The sequence below is a fragment of the Euleptes europaea genome, chromosome 9 (genome assembly GCF_029931775.1).
Source record: "Euleptes europaea isolate rEulEur1 chromosome 9, rEulEur1.hap1, whole genome shotgun sequence".
NCBI classification, from domain to species: Eukaryota; Metazoa; Chordata; class Lepidosauria; order Squamata; family Sphaerodactylidae; genus Euleptes; species Euleptes europaea.
This window is the reverse complement of record NC_079320.1, coordinates 54,073,078-54,097,105: the sequence shown is the minus strand read 5'-3', so window position 1 is coordinate 54,097,105 and position 24,028 is coordinate 54,073,078. Positions and strand designations below refer to the sequence as shown.

The 24,028-nt window shown below is 43.2% G+C and overlaps 2 protein-coding genes across 3 annotated transcripts in view; one reads left to right on the top strand and one right to left on the bottom strand.

Annotated features, from left to right (window-relative positions):
• Positions 1-6,394: 6,394 nt before the first annotated feature.
• Positions 6,395-9,524, top strand: HMGB2 (high mobility group box 2). Its single transcript, XM_056855598.1, has 4 exons — positions 6,395-6,559; positions 7,795-7,937; positions 8,105-8,279; positions 9,001-9,524. Exons 1-4 carry the CDS (start codon positions 6,410-6,412, stop codon positions 9,166-9,168), a joined length of 636 nt encoding a protein of 211 aa, XP_056711576.1. The 5' UTR covers positions 6,395-6,409; the 3' UTR covers positions 9,169-9,524.
• Positions 9,525-16,066: 6,542 nt separating this feature from the next.
• Positions 16,067-24,028, bottom strand: part of GALNT7 (polypeptide N-acetylgalactosaminyltransferase 7) — a 56,091-nt gene continuing 48,129 nt past the window's right edge. For both annotated transcript variants that reach the window (XM_056855784.1, XM_056855783.1), the window contains exons 9-12: positions 23,568-23,786; positions 18,804-18,902; positions 17,769-17,897; positions 16,067-16,529 (exon numbers count right to left, since the gene is read on the bottom strand). In XM_056855784.1, the coding sequence (XP_056711762.1) occupies positions 16,392-16,529; positions 17,769-17,897; positions 18,804-18,902; positions 23,568-23,786 (585 nt within the window). In that variant the 3' untranslated portion in view covers positions 16,067-16,391. The remainder of the gene's footprint in view (positions 16,530-17,768; positions 17,898-18,803; positions 18,903-23,567; positions 23,787-24,028) is intronic.

The window sequence follows — 24,028 nt, the reverse complement described above, 5'->3', positions numbered from 1 at the left end:
CAGTTGATAATTTTGTATGGCCTGTGAATGATGTTATAAATATCCAAATGGCCCTTGGCGGAAAAAAGGTTCCCCACCGCTGTCTTATAGAGTCATAAATATTTATCCATTTAGATACAAACACATAACATCACAAGTTCTTGGAAACAGTAACTGCTAATACCATTACATTATAGTAGCACACATTTTCTGGATAGAAATGATGTGACAGTAAGGGGACCCCTGATTCCATAACACTGATAGTGTTGTAATTCTGGTGGGCAACTCCAACCGCTTTTGGTGGATTTTAAAGCCACAGGGTACGAGCTGGTCATCCTTGACTAACCTCTTTGCTGTACTTCACATAAAAAGTAATTGAACACATTCTTTCAGAAGATGTGCTTCACAATCCTTAAAGTAATGCTTTATCTGACTTGGTGCGCGAGGCGGGAGGAGAGTCTTAAGTACACTGTTCAGGGCAGAAATGGTTGTTTACAAAGACAGTTGCCTGGAGACACTTGAGCCCATCAGAAAGTGTCAGGCACGAAAGGGAAATAGGGAAAACATAAAAAAAAATAACATACAACAAATGGTCAATGTACAGTTTCCATGTTAAAAAAAAACTGGTTAAATATGGGCCCAGCAATCTTTAAAAGCAGAGCAGCTGCAGTTACTAATATTCTGAAAGCATTAATAGATTAATTACATCCATTGCCTGTTGTTCTGTTTTTGTGTTTATTATGTGTTCAGTAGCTGCCTTACACAACAGCTGTAGTCGATTGTCTTTCTGTAAAGGTAACGGTCCCCTGGGCAAGCACCGGGTCATTCCTGACGTCACATCCCGACGTTTACTAGGCAGACTTTGTTTACGGGGTGGTTTGCCAGTGCCTTCCCCAGTCATCTTCCCTTTACCCCCAGCAAGCTGGGTACTCATTTGACCGACCTCGGAAGGATGGAAGGCTGAGTCCACCTTGAGCCGGCTACCTGAAACCAACTTCCGTCGGGATCGAACTCAGGTCATGAGCAGAGCCTGGACTGCAGTACTGCAGCTTAACACTCTGCGCCACGGGGCTCTTTCTGTAGATGCACAACAAACAGGCTGTTTGCTTTCAGGCCAAATAACTCCAAAAAACTGTATTGACACAGGCCCTAATAGTGCCGACAGTAAAACTTTAAATTTCTAACTTCCACAGGGCTCACCCTCAAGAGAAGCTTGAGACTTTTTCTCCCAACTCACAACAGAAAAGGAGACCATACCTGACCAGCAGCCATAGAGTTGCCAACTCTAGGTTGGGAAATTCCTGGCAATTTGGGGGTGGAGCTTGGGAGGGGCAGGGTTTGAGGAGGGGAGGGACCTCAGTGGAGTATAATGCAGAAGCATTTCATCCCCCCGTTTTTTCTTTTTCCCTTCCCCAAAAGCCCACATAGCCTCTCCCCCTTTCCTGCTTCCTCCTCACCCACCAGCCAACCAATCTTTATCTGCCTCCCCCATCGTCAGCTTTCCCTCCTCCTGGCCGCCTCAGAAAAAAACTCTGGTCAAGTTGTGCGGTGCCAACCGCCAGGCCCGGTCCACTTGCACAGCGAGGAACGTGTGTGTGTGTGTGTGTGTGTGTGGGGGGGGTACTTCACTTTCCCCTGTATCCCCTCCCCACACTATTTCCTCTTTCCCTCATCCTTGGCAGCTTCCTTATCCCGAGGCTCATATTTTAGAGCTGTGTGGAAGACTCACTCTTCACTCAGAAGCCTCCGCCCATCTGTTTCAGTTGTATTTTTTCCCTTGTATTGTAAGCTGCTTTAGGCCCCATTGGGGAGAAAAGAGGCATATGAATGATTAAATAAATAAATAAATACAATAATTCAATAAACCAAAACAGCAGCAGTAAAACCATTCATTGGTAATATAAAACAACAAGCAGGAAAAAATCAGCAAAACTGTAGACAGCACTCACTTACAAGCCCTCCTAAGAACATACAGACATAAGAAGAGCACTGTTGGATCAGACCGGTGATCCATTTAATCCAGCATCCTTTCTCACGCAGTGGCCAACTGCTTATTCTGGAGGGCCAACAATAAGACATAAACACTAAGGCCTTCTCCCCTTATCTGGCTGTAGAACACTGAACTGACTGATTCTCCATATCTCACCTGGTGAACTTCCCCCATCCTACAATGAAAGCATAATTCAGTTAGCATTGTTAGTGACTTCTGTTCCCATTCCAAGAACAAGGGAGAAGTGGGGAGAAGATTTCTGCTCTGCTCTCGTCAGTTTTACAGCTTGGCTAAGCAAGTGCCTGCCTACATGATGTGGAAAGGAGTAAGGCTGGCATCAGTATTAGCCCATCTGTACTCCAAACCAAGTAAGGGGAGGAGAATGAGGGCCGTATGTAGGAAACAGCAGCTTCGTCAGGTCTTGCCAAGGGTGAATGGAGAGCTCGCTTTCTCCCTGCTCAAGACACATCCATATCCCATGGCTAGGGTTGCCAACTGCCAGGTAGTTAAGACAAATGGGCAGCACCACAGCTCAATAAATAGAAATAAGAGTATTTAGCAAAAATCACACATTTCAATAGGCGTAAACAAAAACATGTCCAAAGCCTACAGTTAAGAAATATGACAACAGCAGTATAAATGATATAGACCGTGTAAAAATGAAAGATACTGGTTGCTTCACCGTAATAGTCCTGATAAATTGTATGCGGCAGGCCGTCAAAAGTGTCCAAATGATGACTCTGCCAATAATCCAAAGTACAAAAAGTTCCACAAACGGTTACTCCACCGTTGCTTCAAGTTCATAAACCAGCACACGTATCAATTGTTCAACTGCCAGGTAGTAGCAGGAGATCTCCTGCTAATTCAACTGATCTCCAGCCGAAAGAGGTCAGTTCACCTGGAGAAAAATGGCCGCTTTGGCAATTGAACTCTATGGCATTGAGGTCCCTCCCCTCCCCAAACCCCGCTCTCCTCAGGCTCCGCCCCAAAAACCTCCCGCCGGTGGCGAAGAGGGACCTGGCAACCCTACCCATGGCCCAAGTTCTAAGAATGTAGTTCTAGCAAGGACTAATTCCCCAAGGCCTTTCAGGATCTGGGCAGATCGTGACATTGAAAACTCCAAGCTAATATCTGTGTTGGCCCTGAAAGTGAGAGAGACCACAATGGACCGTTGCGCACAGTAATGATGTGCTTCAAGCATTTATCACTGCTAAGAGAAATGTTAATATGTTCTCAATCGCCTGTAATTTCTGAATGGTTTTAAAATACTGCAATGTAGTAAATCAGCTCAAGAACACTTTTTATATATTACTATGTAAGTCTGTTAACATTGTTGGGGTACCAGTTAAGGAGACTCAACTGTGCAATCCTATGCAGAGTTACTCCAGTCTAAACCCGTTGAAATGAATGGGCTTAGACTAGAGTCATTCTTAGGATTGTGTTGTAACTGTTCAACCCCAAGCAGAGTTACAATCTTTTAAGTCCAATAAGTCAAGGGTTTAAACGAATATAGTTCTGTTTAGAACGAAACAGTAATTCTGGACAGGATGGCACTGTTTAGCACAGCAAGATTTCATAGAGTGGTCAATGGCAGACCTCAGATCTCTGTAGTTAATTTTGTTGTTCGTTTCAGAAATAATTCCGTCTATTTTATAGTTGGAGCAATTGAAAATATTAATTCGAAGCAGATTCCACTGAACCACTTCCTCAAAAGGTGGTGTTTAGGAGCAGAATGTCAGTGTGCCAAATTGAAACTCAAATGCAAATGTTATGCTTTACATTTTCATGATTTCTCATCCCAGGCCAAGGCTTTGAGGGTATAATGTACACCGCTAAACTTTGTTCAGCCCATTAATACTCACCCCCAACAGAAACAAAGCCTAAATCAGATTATTTGGATTTACTTCTATTTAGGGTTGAAGGAGCTGCGTATGTTTAGCCTGAAGAGAAGACTGAGAGGTGATATGATAACCACCTTCAAGTACTTGAAGGTCTGTCATATAGAGGAGGGTGCAGAGTTGTTTTCTGTTGCCCCATAAGGTCAGACCAGAACCAACGGGTTGAAATTAAATCAAGAGTTTCCGTCTAGCCATTAGGAAGAATTTTCTAACAGAGCGGTTCCTCAGTGGAACAGGCTTCCTCAGGAGGTGGTAAGCTCTCCTTCCCTGGAGGCTTTAAAGAAGAGGCTAGATGGCCATCTGTCAGCAATGCTGATTCTATGACCTTAGGCAGATCATGAGAGGGAGGGCATCTTGGCCATCTTCTGGGCATGGAGTAGGGGTCACTGGGTGTGTGTGTGTGTGGGGGAGGTGGTTTGCCAGTGCCTTCCTCTGTGAAGTAGGTTAGGAGTTGGCAGAGTAGTAAAGTGTAAAGATCACTCAGCAAGCTGCAACAGCAGAGTGGGAAATTTGAACGTGGGTCTCCTAGTAGGATATCCTAGCACAAAAACACAATCGAAGGGAAACGGTGCAAGTGAGCTTCCTCCCACCCCAATCCGGGGGCGGTCCAGAATGGGGCGGCCTTTATTTCGTCACCCCTTCCCCATTCCCCGGCTCCTTTAGGCCAGAAGTGATGCGGGGGGTGGGGGCGGAGGGACGCACGTGCGTTTACTCCGGAGCGTCCGGAGTTGCCCGGGCCAGTCCTTTCCAGCGAGGCCATTTATTCACGGACGGTTTGGCCTTGGAGTTGCCACTCTTCAGATGCGCTTTCCCCCCATCCATAGTCTCAAAACTCAACAACAAGCCCCCCGTGCAGAGTTTTGAGAATTCGGATGGGGGAGAACAGCAACAGGCGGAAATACAGCCGCGCCGGAAAGGTTGCCTGCAGGAAAGAAGCCAGGCGCATTCCAGACGGGGTCCCGAGGACCGGTGTTGCGACATCCAGACTACCCCCCGCCCTTTTTTTTTGCGACACAGGCGCGGCCGAGTCGTTGTTTCCTCGAGGTGCCCGGTGCGGAGCCCGCTTTCCACGCCACGGAAGGAAACGAGTGTTTTCGAACTTCCCCCAACAAATACCGAAGTTGGGGGCAGGGAAAAAAAAGCGGTCTCGTAAATGCTAAATGCAATGGGATTTTTTTTTAAAGTTTTGTTTTTGTTTTTACACTATCGTAGTCTCGCTTGACACTTATGAAGCTGTAACCCTCTGGGGCTCCTTGGAAGAACTTCCAGCGCGGTCCGATTTACTTCCGAGTAAACCGACGATTGGGCTGCGTCGGCGCCAGAAATAAGGACCCTTGTTTCCTTTTAAAGAGGAAGAATGAAGCCTGTGAAGCCACGCGCTGGCCATTTCTAGCCTCGACGCTTTAATGAAAACAAAGCATAAAGTCATTGAATCCCCCCCCGCCCGAGCTGTTTCTCTCCACAAGTTTCTTCTCATGTCGCCACCCGCACCTTTATTTCCACCCTCTTTGCCCCCCCTTCTTGTTTTTGCCACTACTTCCCCCTTCCCCCTCCTCCTTTGTATTTTTAAACCACGCTATGTAACGCTCCTCCGACCAATAGCAGCCCAGAACGTTTTCCTTAGCCAATAGCAGGTGCCTCAGAAGGTGTTTTTTTCAGCTGTATCGGCCCTCCAATCGGAGGCGTTTTCTTAATCCCCACTCTCTCCACACTCCCTAACCGGTTTCAACGGGTATGAGCGTAAGCAACCCCACCCCCACCTCCTCTTTCTTCCCTCCCCTTTCTCGACCGAACGCAGTAAGTCGGGCTTCGGGTGACGTCACCGGCGCTCCCCGCCTATCGGATGCTCCCCAAGGCACGGGGGCGTGGCTTTGCGACGTTCAAATCAAGAGGGCAGCCAACCAGACGTCTCAAGGGGCGGGCCTTGTGAAGAGCCCGGCGGGTCAAGTTGCTGTGGCGGGCAGGGCTGTGGAAAACAAGAGGCAATCAAGTGCGCGAGAAGTGACCCATTTGGCTGGAGCGGACGGAGAAGGCGAGCGGAGCGTTTCGTCGTCGACTCTCGCGCCCGACCGAACAGCCGCGGGCTCGCTTTCTGCACGCCGTGCCAGGCAAAAGGTTCAGGCCCGGACACGTGTATTTCTTTCACTTGAGAATTTGGGCTCCCGGAGGGGTGGTGGTGGTGGTTTGGAGCCGTAGGGTGGGGTTGCGTAACGGTGACGGGGCTGTTGCGGGGGGAGGGGGGCGTCGAAACTTTTCAAACGTCGAGTCTGAAGACGGCGGCTCAACCGCTTTCGAAAGGTGGGGGTTGGGAATTCACGAGGGGGGGGGGAAAGCGTAGTTTGTGTTGGGGGGGGAAGGGATTAAATGTTCTGGCGGGAAAGCGCCGCTGGAGCCGCCTGAGGTTAGAAGGGCTCGGAAGGGACGTGGGCTGAGGGGGGGTTATAACCCCCCCCCCGGCGACAGCCTGTTAATTCGTATTTAATTTTTTTTAAATTTTCTCCGCCGCCTTCCTTTTTCCTTTAAGGGACTTTTGGCCGCCGCCATGGGCAAAGGCGACCCCAACAAGCCGCGGGGCAAAATGTCCTCGTACGCCTATTTCGTGCAGACGTGCCGCGAGGAGCACAAGAAGAAGCACCCGGACTCCTCGGTGAACTTTGCCGAGTTCTCCAAGAAGTGCTCCGAGCGATGGCGGGTAAGAGGCTCCCCTTCGCCAGGCCCGGCCAGGCCCCGCCCCTTCCCCTAAGCCCCGCCCCTTCTCTCCCCCCCTCCCCGTCGGCGCGCGTTGCAGTTAACAGGCGCGCGCCTGACTCTTTAAAAGGCGCGAACCGCGTTCGGCGTCGCCCCTTTCGGCCATCTCCAGCAATCCGAACGGGCTTTACAGCGCTTGTTTCGCGCCCGCCTCCTCTCCCCCCACCCCCCTGGAGTTTATGCAGCCACAGTCACGAAGATGTGGAGCAATTTGCCTATCGGGCCGCAGGCATTGCCGTTCTAAAACATTCTTGCTGTAAAAATAAACATGAATTTGGGCATCGTGTCATAATGAAAATAATTCGCAGTGGGTCGCCGTGTTAGTCTATCTGCAGTAGTAGAAAAGGGCGAGTCCAGTAGCACCTTAAAGACTAACAAAAATATTTTCTGGGAGGGTATGAGCTTTCGTGAGCCACAGCTCACTTCTTCAGATAATGAAAGTAATAATGAAGTTTGCATAAAACTCAAGAATGGTGGCCAGTTCATTTACTTTTTTTTTTTTTGCATGCTTGAGGTTGGCAACTTGTTGCTGCCACAGGTGTCTAAAGTTTGCTTGTAAATGCACGGGCGGTTGAGGCCTTGTTATCATTCTGTCATGCAAAATGGTGGAAGCTACATGGGCTGTATAACACAGACACATTAAAACACTCGATTGTAAAGGCAGTGGACTGATTCCTTCAAAGTAAAAAAGTTGCAGGAAATTGGGTGTTCCACTTACAATGGTTGTGGTGATCTTTTCTGTAGCTGTATATATATTTGGGCTTTAATGAATTCCTACCCAATAGTTTTAAAGGCTTGACTGCATTATGAAACTTACCAGATGGATGTCTTCTATAAAAATTAACATAAAGAAGAAAATTGTGTCTGTTTCACAATAGTTGTGCTTGGGCAGTAGTGCTTTCCTGTAAGCTGTCTTACTTGTGAGTAACAGAAATAAAGGTTTCACAGGGGTTATCATGTTAGTCTCTTATAGCAAAACTACCAGCATTACCTTAAAGACTTGCAGATGCACAATATTTCTGTGATTGTTTGGGACGGTGTATAGATACTGTTGGAGAAGTCTGGGATATAAGCACCAAAATGCTGTATTGCTGTTCACTTTGTTAATGTATCCCTACGATAGTTGGAATTGGTCCCAAAATGTTTTCTAAATGAAACTCCATTTTTTCTTCTCTGTAGACAATGTCTGCAAAAGAAAAGTCAAAGTTTGAAGATATGGCAAAGGGTGACAAAGCTCGTTATGAAAGGGAGATGAAAAATTACATTCCTCCTAAAGGGGAGAAGAAGAAGAAAAAGGATCCCAATGCTCCAAAGCGACCACCGTAAGCTACTTCTAAAAAGCCTTGTAAATTATTTCGTTTCACTTGTTTTGATGAAGTTCCATGTGTGTTTTACAGGGAGAACAGTTGATATTTAAATTGCCAAAACATGGCTATTTGGCTGTGTTGGGTGATATTTAACAATTTCTTTCCCTTTTATTCTTTAAAAGGTCTGCATTCTTCCTATTTTGTTCTGAGCATCGTCCAAAGATCAAAAGTGACCATCCTGGTTTATCTATTGGGGATACAGCAAAAAAACTAGGTGAAATGTGGTCTGAGCAATCAGCAAAAGATAAAATACCCTTTGAGCAAAAGGCAGCGAAACTAAAGGAGAAATATGAAAAAGTAAGTAAAAGTTGTCCCTCTTCTGCGCTGTTTGCACTTTGTGGTTCATGGCTCAGTACTTCGTGGCACTTTCAACAGCAAGAAAATCCAGTACATATTTTTGCTACTGTTAATTTTCAGACTGTGTTCTGTACTAATTCTGAGAGTGGCAAGGGATGTATGGGTGATTATCTCTCATTGTGTGGAACAATAGGACATGACCATATAGAGTCAGGGTCCCCAACCTTTTATGCCTATGGTCACCTTTGGAATTCTGAGGAAGGGAAGTGGGTGCAGTGACAAATGGCAGCCACAGGGGACACAGCCAATGAGAAAATGGCTGCTGCAGGAGGTGGAGCCATACACAAAGCAAGTGCAGGGGAGAAGAGGGCGTAATTTAAAAATACACTAGAAAGGGGTGAGATAAAATGAACCAAAACTGTGGTGATAGCTGTAACCGAGACATTATTTTATTCTGCACAGCCAGTCAGAAGCCTTGCTGGGCAAGAATCCCACATTGTTCCATCTGCTTTCTAAAAACATTTGGTGGGTACCAGGAAAGGTGTCAGATGGCACCCATGGGGAGAACACTGTTGCGGACCTCTGATATACAGAATATGTGACTTGAAGGAGTGATTGATGGGAACCCAAATGCCAAGAACGAATTAGAGAAATATTTTCATTTCTTGAGGTATGTTAATAAATAAGCTCATATTTAAGGTTTCCCTATTGATATTTGCAGGATGTTGCAGCATACCGTGCCAAGGGCAAAGGAGATGCAGGAAAGAAGGGTCCAGGTAGGCCAACAGGCTCAAAGAAGAAGGCAGAACCTGAAGAGGATGACGAAGAAGAGGAAGAAGAAGAGGAGGAGGAAGAAGAGGAGGAGGAGGAGGAAGAAGATGAAGAGTAAATTGATAACTTGCTGTAAAGATTTGTGCTCAAAAGTCCATGATTTTGCTAAGAATGTGAAGTTGAGTGCAGCTCATTGTTAGCTTTGGTATAAAAACTGTACAGAATTGTGTATAGGTAATGTGATTCTCTGTAGGGAGACCTGAATTCTAATGTAAGTAGTAGCTAAAGGCCGCTACTGTTAGATTTGAAAGCTGATAGTCAAATGTTCTGGCATATTTAATGGTTCCTTGAACTTCAGTGACTGCTTGGTTTTGAGCAAAGAAAAACATAAGTAGCAAAATAGTCAACCTTGTTTTGCATACTATTACATTGTATTACTTTTTTAACAATTTTGTAATAAAATGATGTACATTATTCTGTTGTGACGTGGAAAAGTTAATTTAATCTTACTTGTTCTGAAACAAGGCACAAATTCAGAGCACCGGTCCCACTATTAAATCACCATTTTTCAGGTAAAGAGCTGAGCCGACAGGTAGAGTTATGCCTCTGCACTGTTTACCATGAATTTGTTCATGAGAAATGTTAAGCTATAGTGTGCCATTTATGTAAATGCACCTTTGGCTCCCATGCTCTTATGCTGCAGTTCTGTCCTATACTTGATAGCAAAACCATAACTTACATTTGATCTGGTAGGCTCCTCAAGCTATAGTTTGCATTGAAACAGGGTGGAAGGGATCCCTTTGCATGATGGGGGAAGAGTGAGACTAGGGAACATACAAACTGGTTGTTTGCCATTTAGCCCTGATTCAGACAATCTTATGGCATTTATATGCTGCTTTTGTCCCCAAGCAGTTCACAAGAAATAACAACAGAATAGTACAATAAAACAAACTATATGAAACTATAGAACATCACAACCTAAGTAAAAATTGTGTAAATGATTCCAGTGGGCAGAAAACAACAATCTCACTAATATAGCACCTTTTCAGGCATAATGGGTGCTTGCTATGTGGTATACCAAAGCCAGAGAGCCTCACCAGCAAAGATGGTTTAGTTTGAGCCTGGACATTCATGTCACACAAGTAGAAAGTAATAGGCAGTGGCTAGGTGCAGCTTTAACAGATAGCTCTCAGATTGAGTTAAAGCTAAAGTCCTAAAGCAGGGGTGGGGAACGTCAGGCCTGGGGGCCGTATAAGGCCGGCGAAATCATTTGCTCTGGCCCTTCATGGGTCCTGGCAGATCTCTAGCTCAGAAGGATCTAAGACTGGCGAGCCGCCCCCTCCCGCAAACAGGAATAGCCTCTATTCAAGGTGGATGTGAGTTTGTTTTGCCAAGGAACCTGAGTCGTTAGCTGTGGAGCTGCTAGGACCACGGTCGTGCCTCTTAGCTAAATGTTTGACCAAATATAGCAGGTTAATTTTAATTAAGCTGATAATTTTGTATGGCCCGCGAATGTTATAAATATCCAAATGGCCCTTGGCAGAAAAAAGGTTCCCCATCCCTGTCCTAAAGGCACACTATTCACATTTCATAGCTTTCAGCAGATGTACTGAGTGTTTTGTTGGCATATACAGCTTTCCCTTGGTTTTAGTGTATTAAGAGAATGGTGCAAGTTCCTGGATTCAGAGCTGTGTGCCATAAGCAGTCTTAGGAACCAACCCCTTTTGTGAATGAATGGGAGGGGGCTGTGGCGCAGTGGTAGAACATCCCTTTGGCTTGCAGAAGGTTGCAGGTTCAATCCACGGCTTATCTAGTTGAACTGAGCCAGGGAGGAGGTGATTTGAAAGACCTGCTGGAGACCCATCACCAGCAGTCTGAGTAGCCAATAATACTTGATAGACCCAGGGTCTGTTTCAACGTAAGGCAGTTTCATGTGTGATAAAGTGTTGTTATCCTTCAGTGCTCCCGTCAACATTGTAGAGAATATATCCATAAATTTACTGAAATTTAAGCAATAAGTTCTCTGTCCGTATAGAGGTTGATGTTGGCAAAAACAGGAATATGACTAGCATGTGTAATTTATGCTTGAAAATTGAAATAGAGGGAAAGCTTGCTGACCTTTATTGAATCAATTCAGTAGCTGCAACTGGCTAGAGCAACAATCACTGTAGTTTATGTTGCCACTTGATTCAGTTGAGCTTTTGTGATCTATTTGTATTATATCTTTTTACCAGGAAGTCTGATTTAGGGCTGACACATGATAGCTAATTTCATGTTTCAGGATTACACAAGTTTTTTGGAGCAGGCCAGAGATGTGCATAGTCCCTAAGAACCCTCTTACCAGAAGGTATTATGGGAAGATTAGCCCATGGGAAGTTATCCACTGGGCCACACTCCACCCATTCCCCATTCTTGAGTTAATATAATCTTAGTTTTCATAAATATTTACCAGCACATGTAGACCAAAATCCAAATATTTGCTTTAGACTTTCAATTCTCTAGTTTACTAAGTGACTGAGGTGGTGCGGGGTGGATAGAGAAATATGGACAAAAATCTTTATAGTGTACAAGCACTTCCAGAAACAAGTTTCATGGATCTCTGCATCCTTGCTGTAAACACCTGCCTATACTAAGGTGTGCTAAAGCTATTTGAGAATAAATAATTCTATGTAATTAAGGCAATCTGAAAAAAATTGGCTCCATTATAGCCTATGGGGGAATTTATCCAGGGCCTCTGGGGAGGGGGGCTGTTTTTTAAGCAGGCACCACATTTTCAGCTGCTGGTGACTTTCTTTACAAGAATGGCCCAAGTTTGGTAAAGATTGGGTCAGGTGATCCAATTTTATGGGGCCCCATTTTTCCTCCATTGGAAAGAATGGAGGATGGATGGGGGTACCCTCTTTGGGGGCCATAAAATTAGACCTCCTGATCCAATCTTTACCAAACTTGGGGGTTCTAAGGAGAGTCACCAGCAGCTATGCCTTAAAAAACAGCCCCCCAGAAAAATCCCGGTAGGCTATATAAACGAGCTGAAGGGGAGATTTAAACTAAAGGTACTGCAGCATTTGGCTTGAATGTGAGTTTTCTCTACTGCTGGCAATCCCAGAAGAAAGCTGATTTTTTCCCAGCTTTTTCAGGATTGGGATTACCAGCTACAGTGTAAAAAAATTTTTTTTTCAGCCAAAAAATATTGGTATTTTTTCAGTTTGACTTTACCAAATACACCCCCAACATGCAATTCTATATTAATCCAACTTCACTGAATTCCAGTTTGTTTCTGGGCCCAATTAAAAATGCTGGATTTGATCTTTAAAGCACCAGGACTTGCAACCAGTGCCCCATGGATTGTCTAGTCCAGCAAGAACCAACTTGTATACTTATGTCTACAGGTAGAGAAGCCCCACTTAGTGTTCTATCATAAGAGGATCAGCAGATGGTAATGTGTCATGGGATCTTCTTGACGGTGCCACTAGATTTTGGAACTCTCCTCTAGGATATATTTGGCCTCTTCACTTTCTGAGTTTCAGAGGCAAAGGAAGACCACCATATAGGAACAGGCTTTTCATTTGAGTTAATGTTGACAACAGAAGAGATACTCTGTTGGTTTGGGTTTTGTGGGTACTGGATTTGGGGGTCCTCCAGTTTATCTTAACTGATGGTTGTTTTATTGCTTCTTTATAATTTATTGTATGTTTTAACTTTTTAAAAATAAGGCCCTGTATGAGTACTGCTAAAACAGGTATGATTTCAGACAATAAATGACATGCTAGTAATTCCTGAGTGAAGGTGGCATTTGGGAGGTGCCGTGTGCCCCTTACAAGATTGCCTTTTGACCCTGATTTGAAATCTAAACAAAAAAATTCCTTACTAGCCATAAAGTTCCTTGCTCAGCTGAGCATCTATATGTGGAATCCTGTTTCTATGTACCGTATTTTCCGGCGTACAAGACGACTGGGCGTATAAGACGACCCCCCATTTTTACAGTTAAAATTTAGAGTTTGGGATTGTCCCGAGTCCGCGGCCTAGGGTCGGCCCTCAGGACTGCGCCCCAACCCCGCGGCCGCCCCCAGACCTCCTGGAGTGGCCCAACCCGAGTCCGCGGCGTGGGGCCAGCCACCGGTCCTCCTGGGCGGCTCAACCCCCAGGGACATGGACAGAGCGGAGGCGGCTCCCCAGGGAGATTCTCCAGTCCGGCTCGGAATTCAGCATCCGGCGTATAAGACGACCCCCGACTTTTGAGAAGATTTTCCTGGGTTAAAAAGTAGTCTTATACGCCAGAAAATACAGTATATATGTCCACAACTTGGATCAGTGCAAGGTGATTTTTTTCTATTGATAGTTTTGTCAGTTCACTGCCATCAGATCAATAGTAATTTAACAAAAATCAAAGCATTCTATTTTACTTAAACATAAACGTATGCCTAAATAAAGAAGTTGTATAAGGACTATGAATCAATAGGAACATGCCTAGAATTTTTTTTTTAAAGATCAGCTTTTGGTGCAAATGTATAATAAACCCACAAGTTAAAATATTTATTTTCCTCACCTAAAAAACAAGCAACCCGGAATTAAGATATACATAAGATACCCAGATTTATCCCTAATAAAACCTTTGAAGATTTATACAATCTTTACAGAAACATACAGTGTATCAAAATCTGCATAAATCAAATTTATAAAACGTGTAGAAATGCATAGTGATCAACTTACAAAGCAAGGATATGAGAACTACTTTTTAAAAGCAGGTTACAGTAGGAAAAGTCATTAGAGTAACAGTTTATGTTGTCTTGTAAGATTTGGAATTTAAAAATACAGATCCGTATTCACATAAAGTATTGGATTTTAATGACATTGCACACAATACCCATTTAACACAAATGTGCACAATCTATGTGCAATCTCTTTCACTTATGCATAGTAATGTGATTAAATTAAACTAGTCAACAAAGAAAATGAATCAGTTTTTGTATACACTAATAAATGTGCCCACACCCCCGTCTTCCTTTATTTCCTAACATAATTATTCACATCTTTTTAAAACGAGTCCAAAAAAGACTCAGGCCCCAAAGATCCCAGGCCATAGGTTCCTGGCCTTTGTAAGGCCAAAATTCTGTGTTCATTAAAATGTTGTATGCTACTTTGAACGGCACCTAAATGGTGGGGTGGGGGTGGGGGAGACCTTATAATGGAAACATTTCCATTACCTCCTTTTACAAGTTCTTTCATTCTTGTTCAAAGAGTTATGCTATTGAAGCCAAAGTATAGTTGTGATATCAGTCAAATAATGTAGGGATTTAGTTTCGATCTGAAATATGCAGAGTCATATGCTCAGCAATCCAGCTGATCTCGGTGGGACCGTTTGTGTAGAACTGCTTACAGGACCCACAGTCCCAACACAGCATGCTTGAATGGGTGGAAATCTCTGTGGGATCATGACCAGCATCTCCTTTAGATTAAAGTCTTGAAGTAGGCTTGGCTTTTAATATTTTTTTTAAATCAAAATTTAAAATTACCTTAAAAGCAAAAACTTTCAGCGCAAACATTTAGGAAACCATTCTTTAGTCTGTGAACTTCTTAAAATGCTTCTCTTTTCTCTCCATGCTATGGCACAATTATGGAATTTGGAATCACAACACTTGAAAAGTGTCAACGTAAATCCCAGTGTCAAAAACACCTTGTAATTTTTTTCAAAGATGGGAGGGAGAAAGTGACAGAAGATACTTTTGTACAAAATAAATCTAGCCGCCCCTCCGCCCATTTTCTAACCCATGTATGATTCTCTAACTAGATGCATCCCCTTTGCATGCTGCCTGCTCGCAAAATAACCGTGAAACAAAATGTTTCAGTTCTTCAACCAGCTTCCCTTTGTCACAAGAAAAGTGAAAAATTAGATCAATTTTACTCTTCTGTGTTGTGCAGATGTTGATATATTTCAATTCTGACATCTACAGGAGATTTGTAAGGCTTTGATACAGCAGGGAAGTTAGTGCTTGTGTGGTTTTAGCTGTAATTTGGAGTGCTCGCTTCCACTGAATGCATCACATAGTGCTAAGTTTCTGCTTGATATTGCAAAACAGAAGATTTAAACTGCTTTAATGCTATTTCACACAAGTGGTTCATGGATTTAAGTGCTACCCAGTACCCAACTTTCTTTAAAGGACCTGATGAAGTTGCAGGATCATTGTTTTGGGTTCCTCGGGTGGCATTACAGTAACCCTGTACAGATGATGCTGGTCACGGGGAGGGAGGGTATGCACAGACACTTTCTCCACACATTTGCACTCCACAGAGGTGGAGCCCAGAACATGTACCCGGTCTTCCTCCCTGTGTCAACGCCAAGATGGGTCATCTGTACAGGGCTAGTAAGACTTGTGCCTCAGTTGGTTCTTTTATTGGTATGGAATAAGAAGTACTCTAGAGAACATGGCAATATTTTTTTCCTTTAAGCGTAATGTGGGTAGTACCAACTCATCCCTGTTCCAAAAGGAGACACCTCAACATACCCATACTATAAAACAAAAAGCTTTTCTTATGGAAAATACAGAGGTAAAATTAAAGAGGCACTAAATATGTTGAAAATTCACCTTTCAAAAAAGCAGCATGACTGTGAAAGAAGGCCACCCTGGCTAAAAACCTGTGGCAGTGCTTATGTAAAATCAAAACAACGTACAATAGGTTGATAATCACCACGTTATAGCAAAATCTGGTTACTCCAACCTTTTTCAAGTGTGAGTGTGTTAAAAAACAAACAAAAAACTGCCTGCAGACCCCTGAGTGTAATCGCAAAGAAGAGAAGAATTGCTTGGATCTGAACCCTTCACCTGTGCATGAGCATAAGGCACATGTACATGCACAGGAAAGGTACATATGTTGCTAACTCTCCTGGCCACAACCCCTCAGACCCCTGATATTCCTTCAGCCTTCATGAGGGGCTTTTGGGGAGGCCCAGGGAGACGTTGCAAGAAGGGGTAGAAGAAAATTCCCCTTGAACAAGCAGAAGCAACTATGTTTCCCACCCCCCAGATCTAAGCAGATGCTTTTAACTTTGTTCCAGTAAATATGGAAACACAGTCAAAAGCACATTAAATTATCGCCTGTTTAAAACATCTTTAAACGAAACACACACAAATAAAGATGTAAACATCTATAAAGTTTAAGGTAAGAGCAGTTTTGTAAACATTAACTGCAGATGATAAATCTATCAGAGTCCATCTATGTCCTTCATCCAGATCAAGAAATTCTGGGCTCTCTGTACAAAGTTAATAGTTGCAGCAATTTTCAGGCTATCTTCAGTCCTATATGAATTAAATTTGTCAGTAGGTAGGTTTCAGGCTGATCAGTCTACACACTAAGGATATTGTTCATTTCCCATTTTTGTGTTGATTTGCTAGAGTCACAGTCTGAGATGAACACTTGATGCAGAACCTCTGAGCGGTCCAAACATTTCCCTGAAGGAATATGGGTAAATCTATGTAGATTCTGGAAAACAAAATCCAAGCAAAAAAGTTATTTCCCAACAGTAAGTTGTTAATTTTATTTAACTGTCTCATGGAAACCATGCTAACTTTACTGATTTAGAAATATAGGCCAGGATCCAAGATCTGTGAAAAACTGGTTTTGGGAGCCCCAAGAAGGCTTTAAATTACTTGGGAGTCAAGGGGATGGTTGTCCTGTCATGGAGCGTGGAAGACAACTGACAGGACTTTCAACAGTGGTTTGTGACATGCCACTCTGCTGTTTAAAGATGTTAAGAATTCCACTGTGCCAGTGAAAGGTCCTTGTCTGAGCCAAAGAGGCTCTGTGGGTCTTGGACATATCTTAGATCATGAGAGTCAGTGCGGAGTAATGGCTGGAGTATTGGACCAGGTTATGGGAGAACCAGGTTTGAATCTCCACTCTGCCATCGAAGTTCACTGGGTCAGCTTGAGCCCACCACTCTCTCTCAGCCTAACCTACTTTCTCAAGGCTGTTTTTGTGAGGTTAGAGTGGAAAGAGGAAGAAAAGTTGGTTTTCATAGGCCGATTGTCTCTACCTTTTAAGGAGAATCAAATTGGCTTACAATCAATCCCCTTCCTCTCCTCACAACAGGCACTTTGTCGGGTAGAGGTGAGGCTGAGAGAGTTCGGAGAGAGCTGTGACTAGCCCAAGGTCACCCAGCTGGCTTCATGTGTAGGAGTGGGGAAACCAACCCGGTTCACCAGATTAGAGTCCGCTGCTCATGTGGAGAAGTGGGGAATCAAACCTGGTTCTCCAGATTAGAGTCCACTGCTCCTAACCACTACACCACGCTGGAGAGCAATGCTATCAGCAGCTTTGGGTTCCCATTATGGAGAAAAATCAGGTATAACAAACAAACAACTAAATATAGCTTTAATCCCAAATTTACTAGCTGCTATTAAAATATTGTCAAGAAAAAAAGGAACATGAACACTAAGGGATTCACGAATGCCGTTAGAAGCCTGACACCTACTCCCAAGGACTTGACTACGAACTTGGAATCCCTCCGCCATTACAGGTGCCATATAGTCTGATCTGTAAGCCTTAGGTAGGGACAAGCTATATTTTCTCACTTGTAAGGGAAATGCACTCTTGTACATGGATTTCCTTTCTCATCAATAGACCCAGGTTTCTGACTGTCTCCCTCCTCCCCCTCCTCCTTCCTTTCCAACTGGCTTTTAGGAAAGCCATCTGACTCCTACATCTAAGCCAGTGAGATACCTTGAAGTACTGCCACTCCTTGTATTCGTTTAGATTGCAGTGTGTAATCATGACTTTTGATCCATCTGGTCCTTTTGTTAAGCACTGGTCATACTGCATGAGCTGATTTGCTTCATTGATTCTGAACAGCTAACAGGGGAGGAAAAAACCCGGTATTCAAATACCAAAGTATTTTATAACAAAAAAACTGAAGTCATACATGGACACTTTTGTGACATAACAGCGAAATAAAAATCCACTCTACTATTATTAAAAGTTTATAAATGACTAAATACTATCATACAGTATACCCTTTAAACTGAATCCCCGTAAAAGCCTTTCCTCCCAAAAGAAATAAATTTATCACACCTTGTTTCCAATTTTTTCAAGTTTCTCAAGCTTTTTTGGCAGATGCTTTGTCAGTCTTACAGAAGTCGGCACTCATTCCTTTCATCACCTCGTATAACGTGGAATGAGGTCCAATTGCTCCATAAAAGGATGTTCCTTGCATCAACACACCTAACAATCACCTCAACTCCACAACTTTGACAGTGGAGCAAGACCAAATGGCCTACCTTGACGACCAGCAGAGCAGCTTAACAACGGAAGAGAAACATGGACTTGGAGCCTAAAAGCTCTCTCCCGATCAGCCCCTTCCAACTAGTTAAATCAGTCAAAGGTTCAGAATGGGCCCAAGGATATGGAGGCCTGTGAAGGCACCCTCTCATGTGACCTACTGGGCATTACAAAAGGCATTACCACAAGTGCACTGCATGCCTGCCTTTGTAGGCACTTGAATCCAAAACTGCACTATTGACTGGGAGAAGTGGGTTCTAATTCCACTACCAACTGACCAGTATCTCCTATTGACCTTTTAAATTTAAAATTAAACACCAGCAGCAATAACGTGCTATATACTTGGTGAGGAATACATCAACCGAGGACAGAAGTTAGATCTGAGAGAATATTTATTCCAAATAGAAAGGGGGGATGAATACTCTAAAATGGAACCTTGGCATCACCTAATTCAAAACCTCTTGTACTAAATTGACTTACTTGATTTCCTCCCATTCTATGGCATGGTCCGAGCTCCACAAAGCCTCCATTGGTGTGCCCCATGCTGTCTATGCAGTAGGCAGTTTCAAAGCCTCTAACCTGGAATATGAATACATACATAGTTTATATTATATCTAAATGTTATAAAGGAGAAAGATACAGGTACTCTTAAGTACCATGTAACTGCATGAAAAGATTCCTAAATCAACATGAAACCATTCAATGAAGACATCGGTTCAGCGTGCTAGAGCCAGACTTTATCAAGGGACTCTTAAAAAAATACAAGAACAGCAATTCCTCCTGGATAAATGCATGTCAAGGTCAACAGTTTTTGGAGTGCTCTGAATATGGATATACACAAAACTGCAGAGAAAAACAAAACAGAAGAGAGGTCTGCTCTGTGTCTATAGCTTGCCTCCAAGAGAATGTGAAAGCCGTAAGGAGAGCTCTGTCTTAATGCACAGAATTTATATTCTAGAAGTCTTTCAACAATGGATGAAAGTGGTCTAATTATTTTAGCAACAAACTCATTATTCACAAGATTTTTTTTGATATACATATGGTGCCATGAGAAAGCTGGAAAAGCAAAAAAAAGCAAAATAACAGTAAGGCTTAAAGAGAGATTTTCAAACATGCTGTAGTACAACTCCCCTACCCAAGATTTTTTTTTTTAATAGAAGGCCCTTGCTGCATGATGTACAATCGCTACAGTACAGTCTTGCATCTTGCACGGAAAGGAAAGGGGGTTTATTCCAAGTGAGTCATCTCCTCCGGTCAGGCGTTCCCGTACATGCACTGAAAGAGCAGCAATCACACAAAAAAGGTAATGCCCTGCCCTTTTTTGGTAAGATTGATTCTATTTAATGTGACTGACTGTGTATGCTTAGCAATTGTTAAGAGGACAATTGCATGTATCACTGAATCATTCAGTGATAGATGCAATTGTATGGAGAGAGTGGATAGGGAGAAGCTTTTCTCCCTCTCTCATAATACCAGAATGCGGGGTCATCTACTGAAGCTGGAGGGTGAGAGATTCAAAACTGATAAAAGGAAGTATTTCTTCACACAATGCATAGTTAAATTGTGGAACCCCAGGATGTGGTGATGGCTACCAACTTGGAAGGCTTTAAGAGGGGAGTGGACGTATTCATGGAGGAGAGGGGTATTCATGGCTACTCGTTAAAATGGATACTAGTCATGATGCATACCTATTCTCTCCAGGATCAGAGGAGCATGCTGAATATATTAGGTGCTCTGGAACACAGACAGGATGGTGCTGCTGCAGTTGTCTTGTTTGGTGGCTTCCTAGAGGCACCTGCTTGGCCACTGTGTGAACAGACTGCTGGACTTGATGAGCCTTGGTCTGATCCAGCATGGCTTTTCTTATGTTCTTATGTTCAATGGACTTGACTGTACTTGCTAGATTTATTCAAAATCTGCTAGCTACATAGGCACTTGTGCTTCTTGCCTATGTTGAAAATTCAAATCTTTCTGTTCCTGTTCTGTAAACTAGGCATTTCATGCTTGGTGTGCATCAGCTCTTATTGATTTTTTTGGTTTCCACCGAACGTGACAGACCGATGGATGAATCATGAAGAATAGCTCCCAAAGCCCTTTGAGCTCCCACCTCCTTGCCACCAAAATTAGACCACTCGTATTTTAACTACAGACTTCTTCTGGTTTATTTCTTGCTTAGTCACACTGTGATATTCAGAGGGGGAGTGCTGTGATCAGCAACGGCTGCAGCAACAAGAATGTTTGGGTGGAAGACAGCTAGGAAACTTAAAACTGGTGTGGCAAATAGAGAGTAGCTGTAAAACTATAGCTGTTTGTTGGCATTAAGTTAGACCTTTCTCCAACTGTTAACGACAGCATAGTCCTAAGTAGAATTACACCCTTCTACACCCACTGAAGTCAGTGGGCTCGATAACTCTCTTTAGGATTGCATGGGAAGTCTCAGTATCCACACTCTATTACTGTTTCATAGTTAGAAAACCAGAATTGGGTGCTTTGAAAGGTCGGGGCTATACATAAGAGCAGACATACATACCGAGGAACAGGCCTGCTTCTAACAGGTAGATCAGATACATCTTGCAATCAACTAACCTCTTCAATGTAAGACAGTTAGAATGAATGCTAGGAAATGCTGTGTAAGAAATTTCCAGCAGGGAAAAAGCGATCTAATACTATTTTACAAGGAAATATAATTCCTCATTTAGGACAGATCAAATCGCAGCCATTTAGAGGTATCTTGGCTCACCAGCTTGAAGAAGCATGTTTTCGAAATGTATTCTTTGCTTTCTGTCCCCTGCCCCTCACCCTGCCACCATGGAGATTTTTACTGGCTCCAGTTGTCTGATTTTGATACTCTGTAGTCTGAATGATAACAGCTTATCTTTTCATGGTGTCTGAGCACAAAGGATCCTTTCCCAGCGCAGGAGAGTTGGCTACATGATTCCAACACTCTTTGAGACCTTCAATTCTCTGGTGCTGCCGCCATCACGCCTCTGTTTTTCTTTCTATCCCCCTCCATCTTGACATGGAACCAGCTTCCTTCTTTAAGGAAGTTTAAGAGGCCAGGTTTTTGGCCATTATCACATCAAAAGATGGAAAACTGGCAGAAGGAACAGGCCCCCACCTAACCTCATCCCAAATACTGAGGGAAACGGCCATTTCAAAGAGAAGCTGAGCCTCACCCAATATCAGGCTATCAGACGATGAATCAGGTGATTAATCAGTGTGCTTTTAGTCTTGTGAGCCTGCTATATTCACTGCCAGAGACAGAACGACACCCACAGCAGCACCTCCACAAACAGGTCAGACTGTCCCTTTTATGAAATTTGAAATGTTTGAATTGCCTGCCAAGACCGCTCCAAATATACCCCCTCTCTACCCGGAGACCTTCCCTCTGTTTCCTTATGTGGAAACATTCCCAAAGCCCTGAACCACCCTCTTCCTTCTCTTTGGCCAATCATGTACCATGCATGATTCCTTACCTGACCCACTCTCCTCTTTCTAAGCATAAGGGAAAAAAATTCTGCTCCAACGTGTACTGGTTTCAACTGCGTTTGTTGCCACAGAAGCTTCCTATTCTGACATAAGGAACATTTGTTTGGCTTTCTTTCTCTTTAGGTTACCTTTTTGGTAGTACTGGCTATCAGGACACCCTAGAGCCTGGTTTGGGAACTGGATCCTTCCCTGACCCAAATACATAGTTAGATTCAGCCCTTGCTCTACTTCACTGTCCTCTTCCCTCCCTTTTGAGCAGAGTATGATATGTGTATCATGAGTGCTTGGAATATATGTTTTAACAGATCTTCTGGATTTGGGCATTGACTACTTGAGTTTGCTAACTGTTAGGAAAAGATGCTTTTTTCTCATTTCTGTTTCCACTCCGTCCAGATTCTCAAAGTTTGTTTCAAGCTTGTACTGGTATCTTGCAACATTGCCAAAGATCCCTTATAGCCCTTTGTTTCCTTCTTGTGCTCAAGCCACTTAAGTGTGGACCAAACTGGAAAGTTGGCCCCATTCAGAATGTTATGTATCTAGTGTACATATGTTCATCTCTACCATGTGTGGACAAATACTGAAATGGAAGGCAGCCAATTTCCAAGCTGCTGAGCTAGAGGGATAGACAAGAGATACCAGATTTACAGTGCCATATCTTTTCATGTGCTGAGCCAATAAAATGAACAGTGAAAACTGCTTCATTTTTGGTCTTTAAAAGCCTTCTAGGATACGTTATTAACACAATAAATGTTTTAAAAGTCTATTCATTCATGAGTTCTTTTCAGTCACATGATCAGCAAGGAGTACCTCATCCTCTAAGTCCATACAAAACAAAGAGATTGAAAAAGACATGAAGCAACATTCTTACAGCTTTCTGCACTGTGTTGGTGTGCTTGTACCTGTCTTTGCTGTTCACACAAATGAACAGCAATAGCTCAAGCACTTTACGAAGGTCAGTTCTCTCAAAACAAATCAATCTGACAGCATTACAGGAATTCCTGTTGAGATAATAATCATAACCATTTGCAAAAATGCCTTACAAATCTGAAGCTTTAAATCTATGAGTTTACATTACATACGTATGCTAGCTATACTTCTAAAGGTCAAACCACATGATACATTTGGCCAGAAGAGGGGTCAGGGTAACTCTGACGTGACTCACTTTTCCTGCAGCCACATGATGAAGAAGAGTTGGTTTTTATATGCCGATTTTCTCTACCTTTAAAAGAGAATCAAACTGGCTTACAATCTCTTTCCCTTCCTCTCCCCACAACAGACACCTTGTGAGGTAGGTGAGGCTGAGATAGCTCGAAGAGAACTGTGACTTTTCCAAAGTCACCCAGCTGGCTTCATGTGGAGGAGTGGGGAATCAAACCCGGTTTTCTAGATTAGAGTCCACCACTCCTAACCACTACTACCCAAGTGCCTTAGGGCCTAATTCAGTTGGGGACTGTGGCTTCAGGTGAGGCCTCCCTCCTCAAGTTTTCCTGAGCAGAAATGGCACTGCAGTCAAGCACTTCCGCAAGTAAGTTCCCCACAGCTGCCATGAGAAAGTGAGTCGGGTCAGGGGAACCCCATCCCCAGCCATGGGTAAACATATTGTGTATCTGAAGAAGTGGGCTGTGGCTCACAAAAGCTCATACTCTGCCAGAAATGTTGTTAGTCTTTAAGATGCTACTGGACTCTTGTTCTTTCTATATTGTGTACCTTAGCCCTAATTCCTACACAGTAACTTGAACTGGTTTTAGGACTTACCTCTCCCCACTCCACATTTTTCGGTGGTAAAGGATAGTGCGATGTGATATCATATGCTATTTCTTCCATGAACCATTTAAAACTTTTACACTGATGATCTTCACGAAATTTCTTCAATTCAGATATATCGCCATAAGCTAGTGCTTTTGTCTCAGGACGACTAGCATAGAAGTAATCTTTGTATTCATCCCACCACACTTCCACCACTCTGACATAATTCTGCAAAAAAAAAGAAAAAGGAGAATTATAACATACTATCACAGCAAAACAAAAAAACCTCTTACTTGAATTACTTTATGTCTCCCACCTTCATTTTGGGAATATACTTCAGGAGAATTTGGTTATTCTAGGGTAGTTTTAATCCCAGAAAATCACCATTCTGGCATTTTAAATTTAAAATACTATTTATTGTAAATGCATTAAAAAAGACAGTCTCAGAATTATCAAAGGCATAGTAAAGT

Coding starts and splice junctions, on each gene's coding strand:
- HMGB2 (XM_056855598.1), top strand. CDS start 6,410: ATGGGCAAAGGCGACCCCAACAAGCCGCGGGGCAAAATGTCCTCGTAC. Junction 6,560..7,794: donor AGTGCTCCGAGCGATGGCGG/GTAAGAGGCTCC, acceptor TCTTCTCTGTAG/ACAATGTCTGCAAAAGAAAA. Junction 7,938..8,104: donor AATGCTCCAAAGCGACCACC/GTAAGCTACTTC, acceptor ATTCTTTAAAAG/GTCTGCATTCTTCCTATTTT.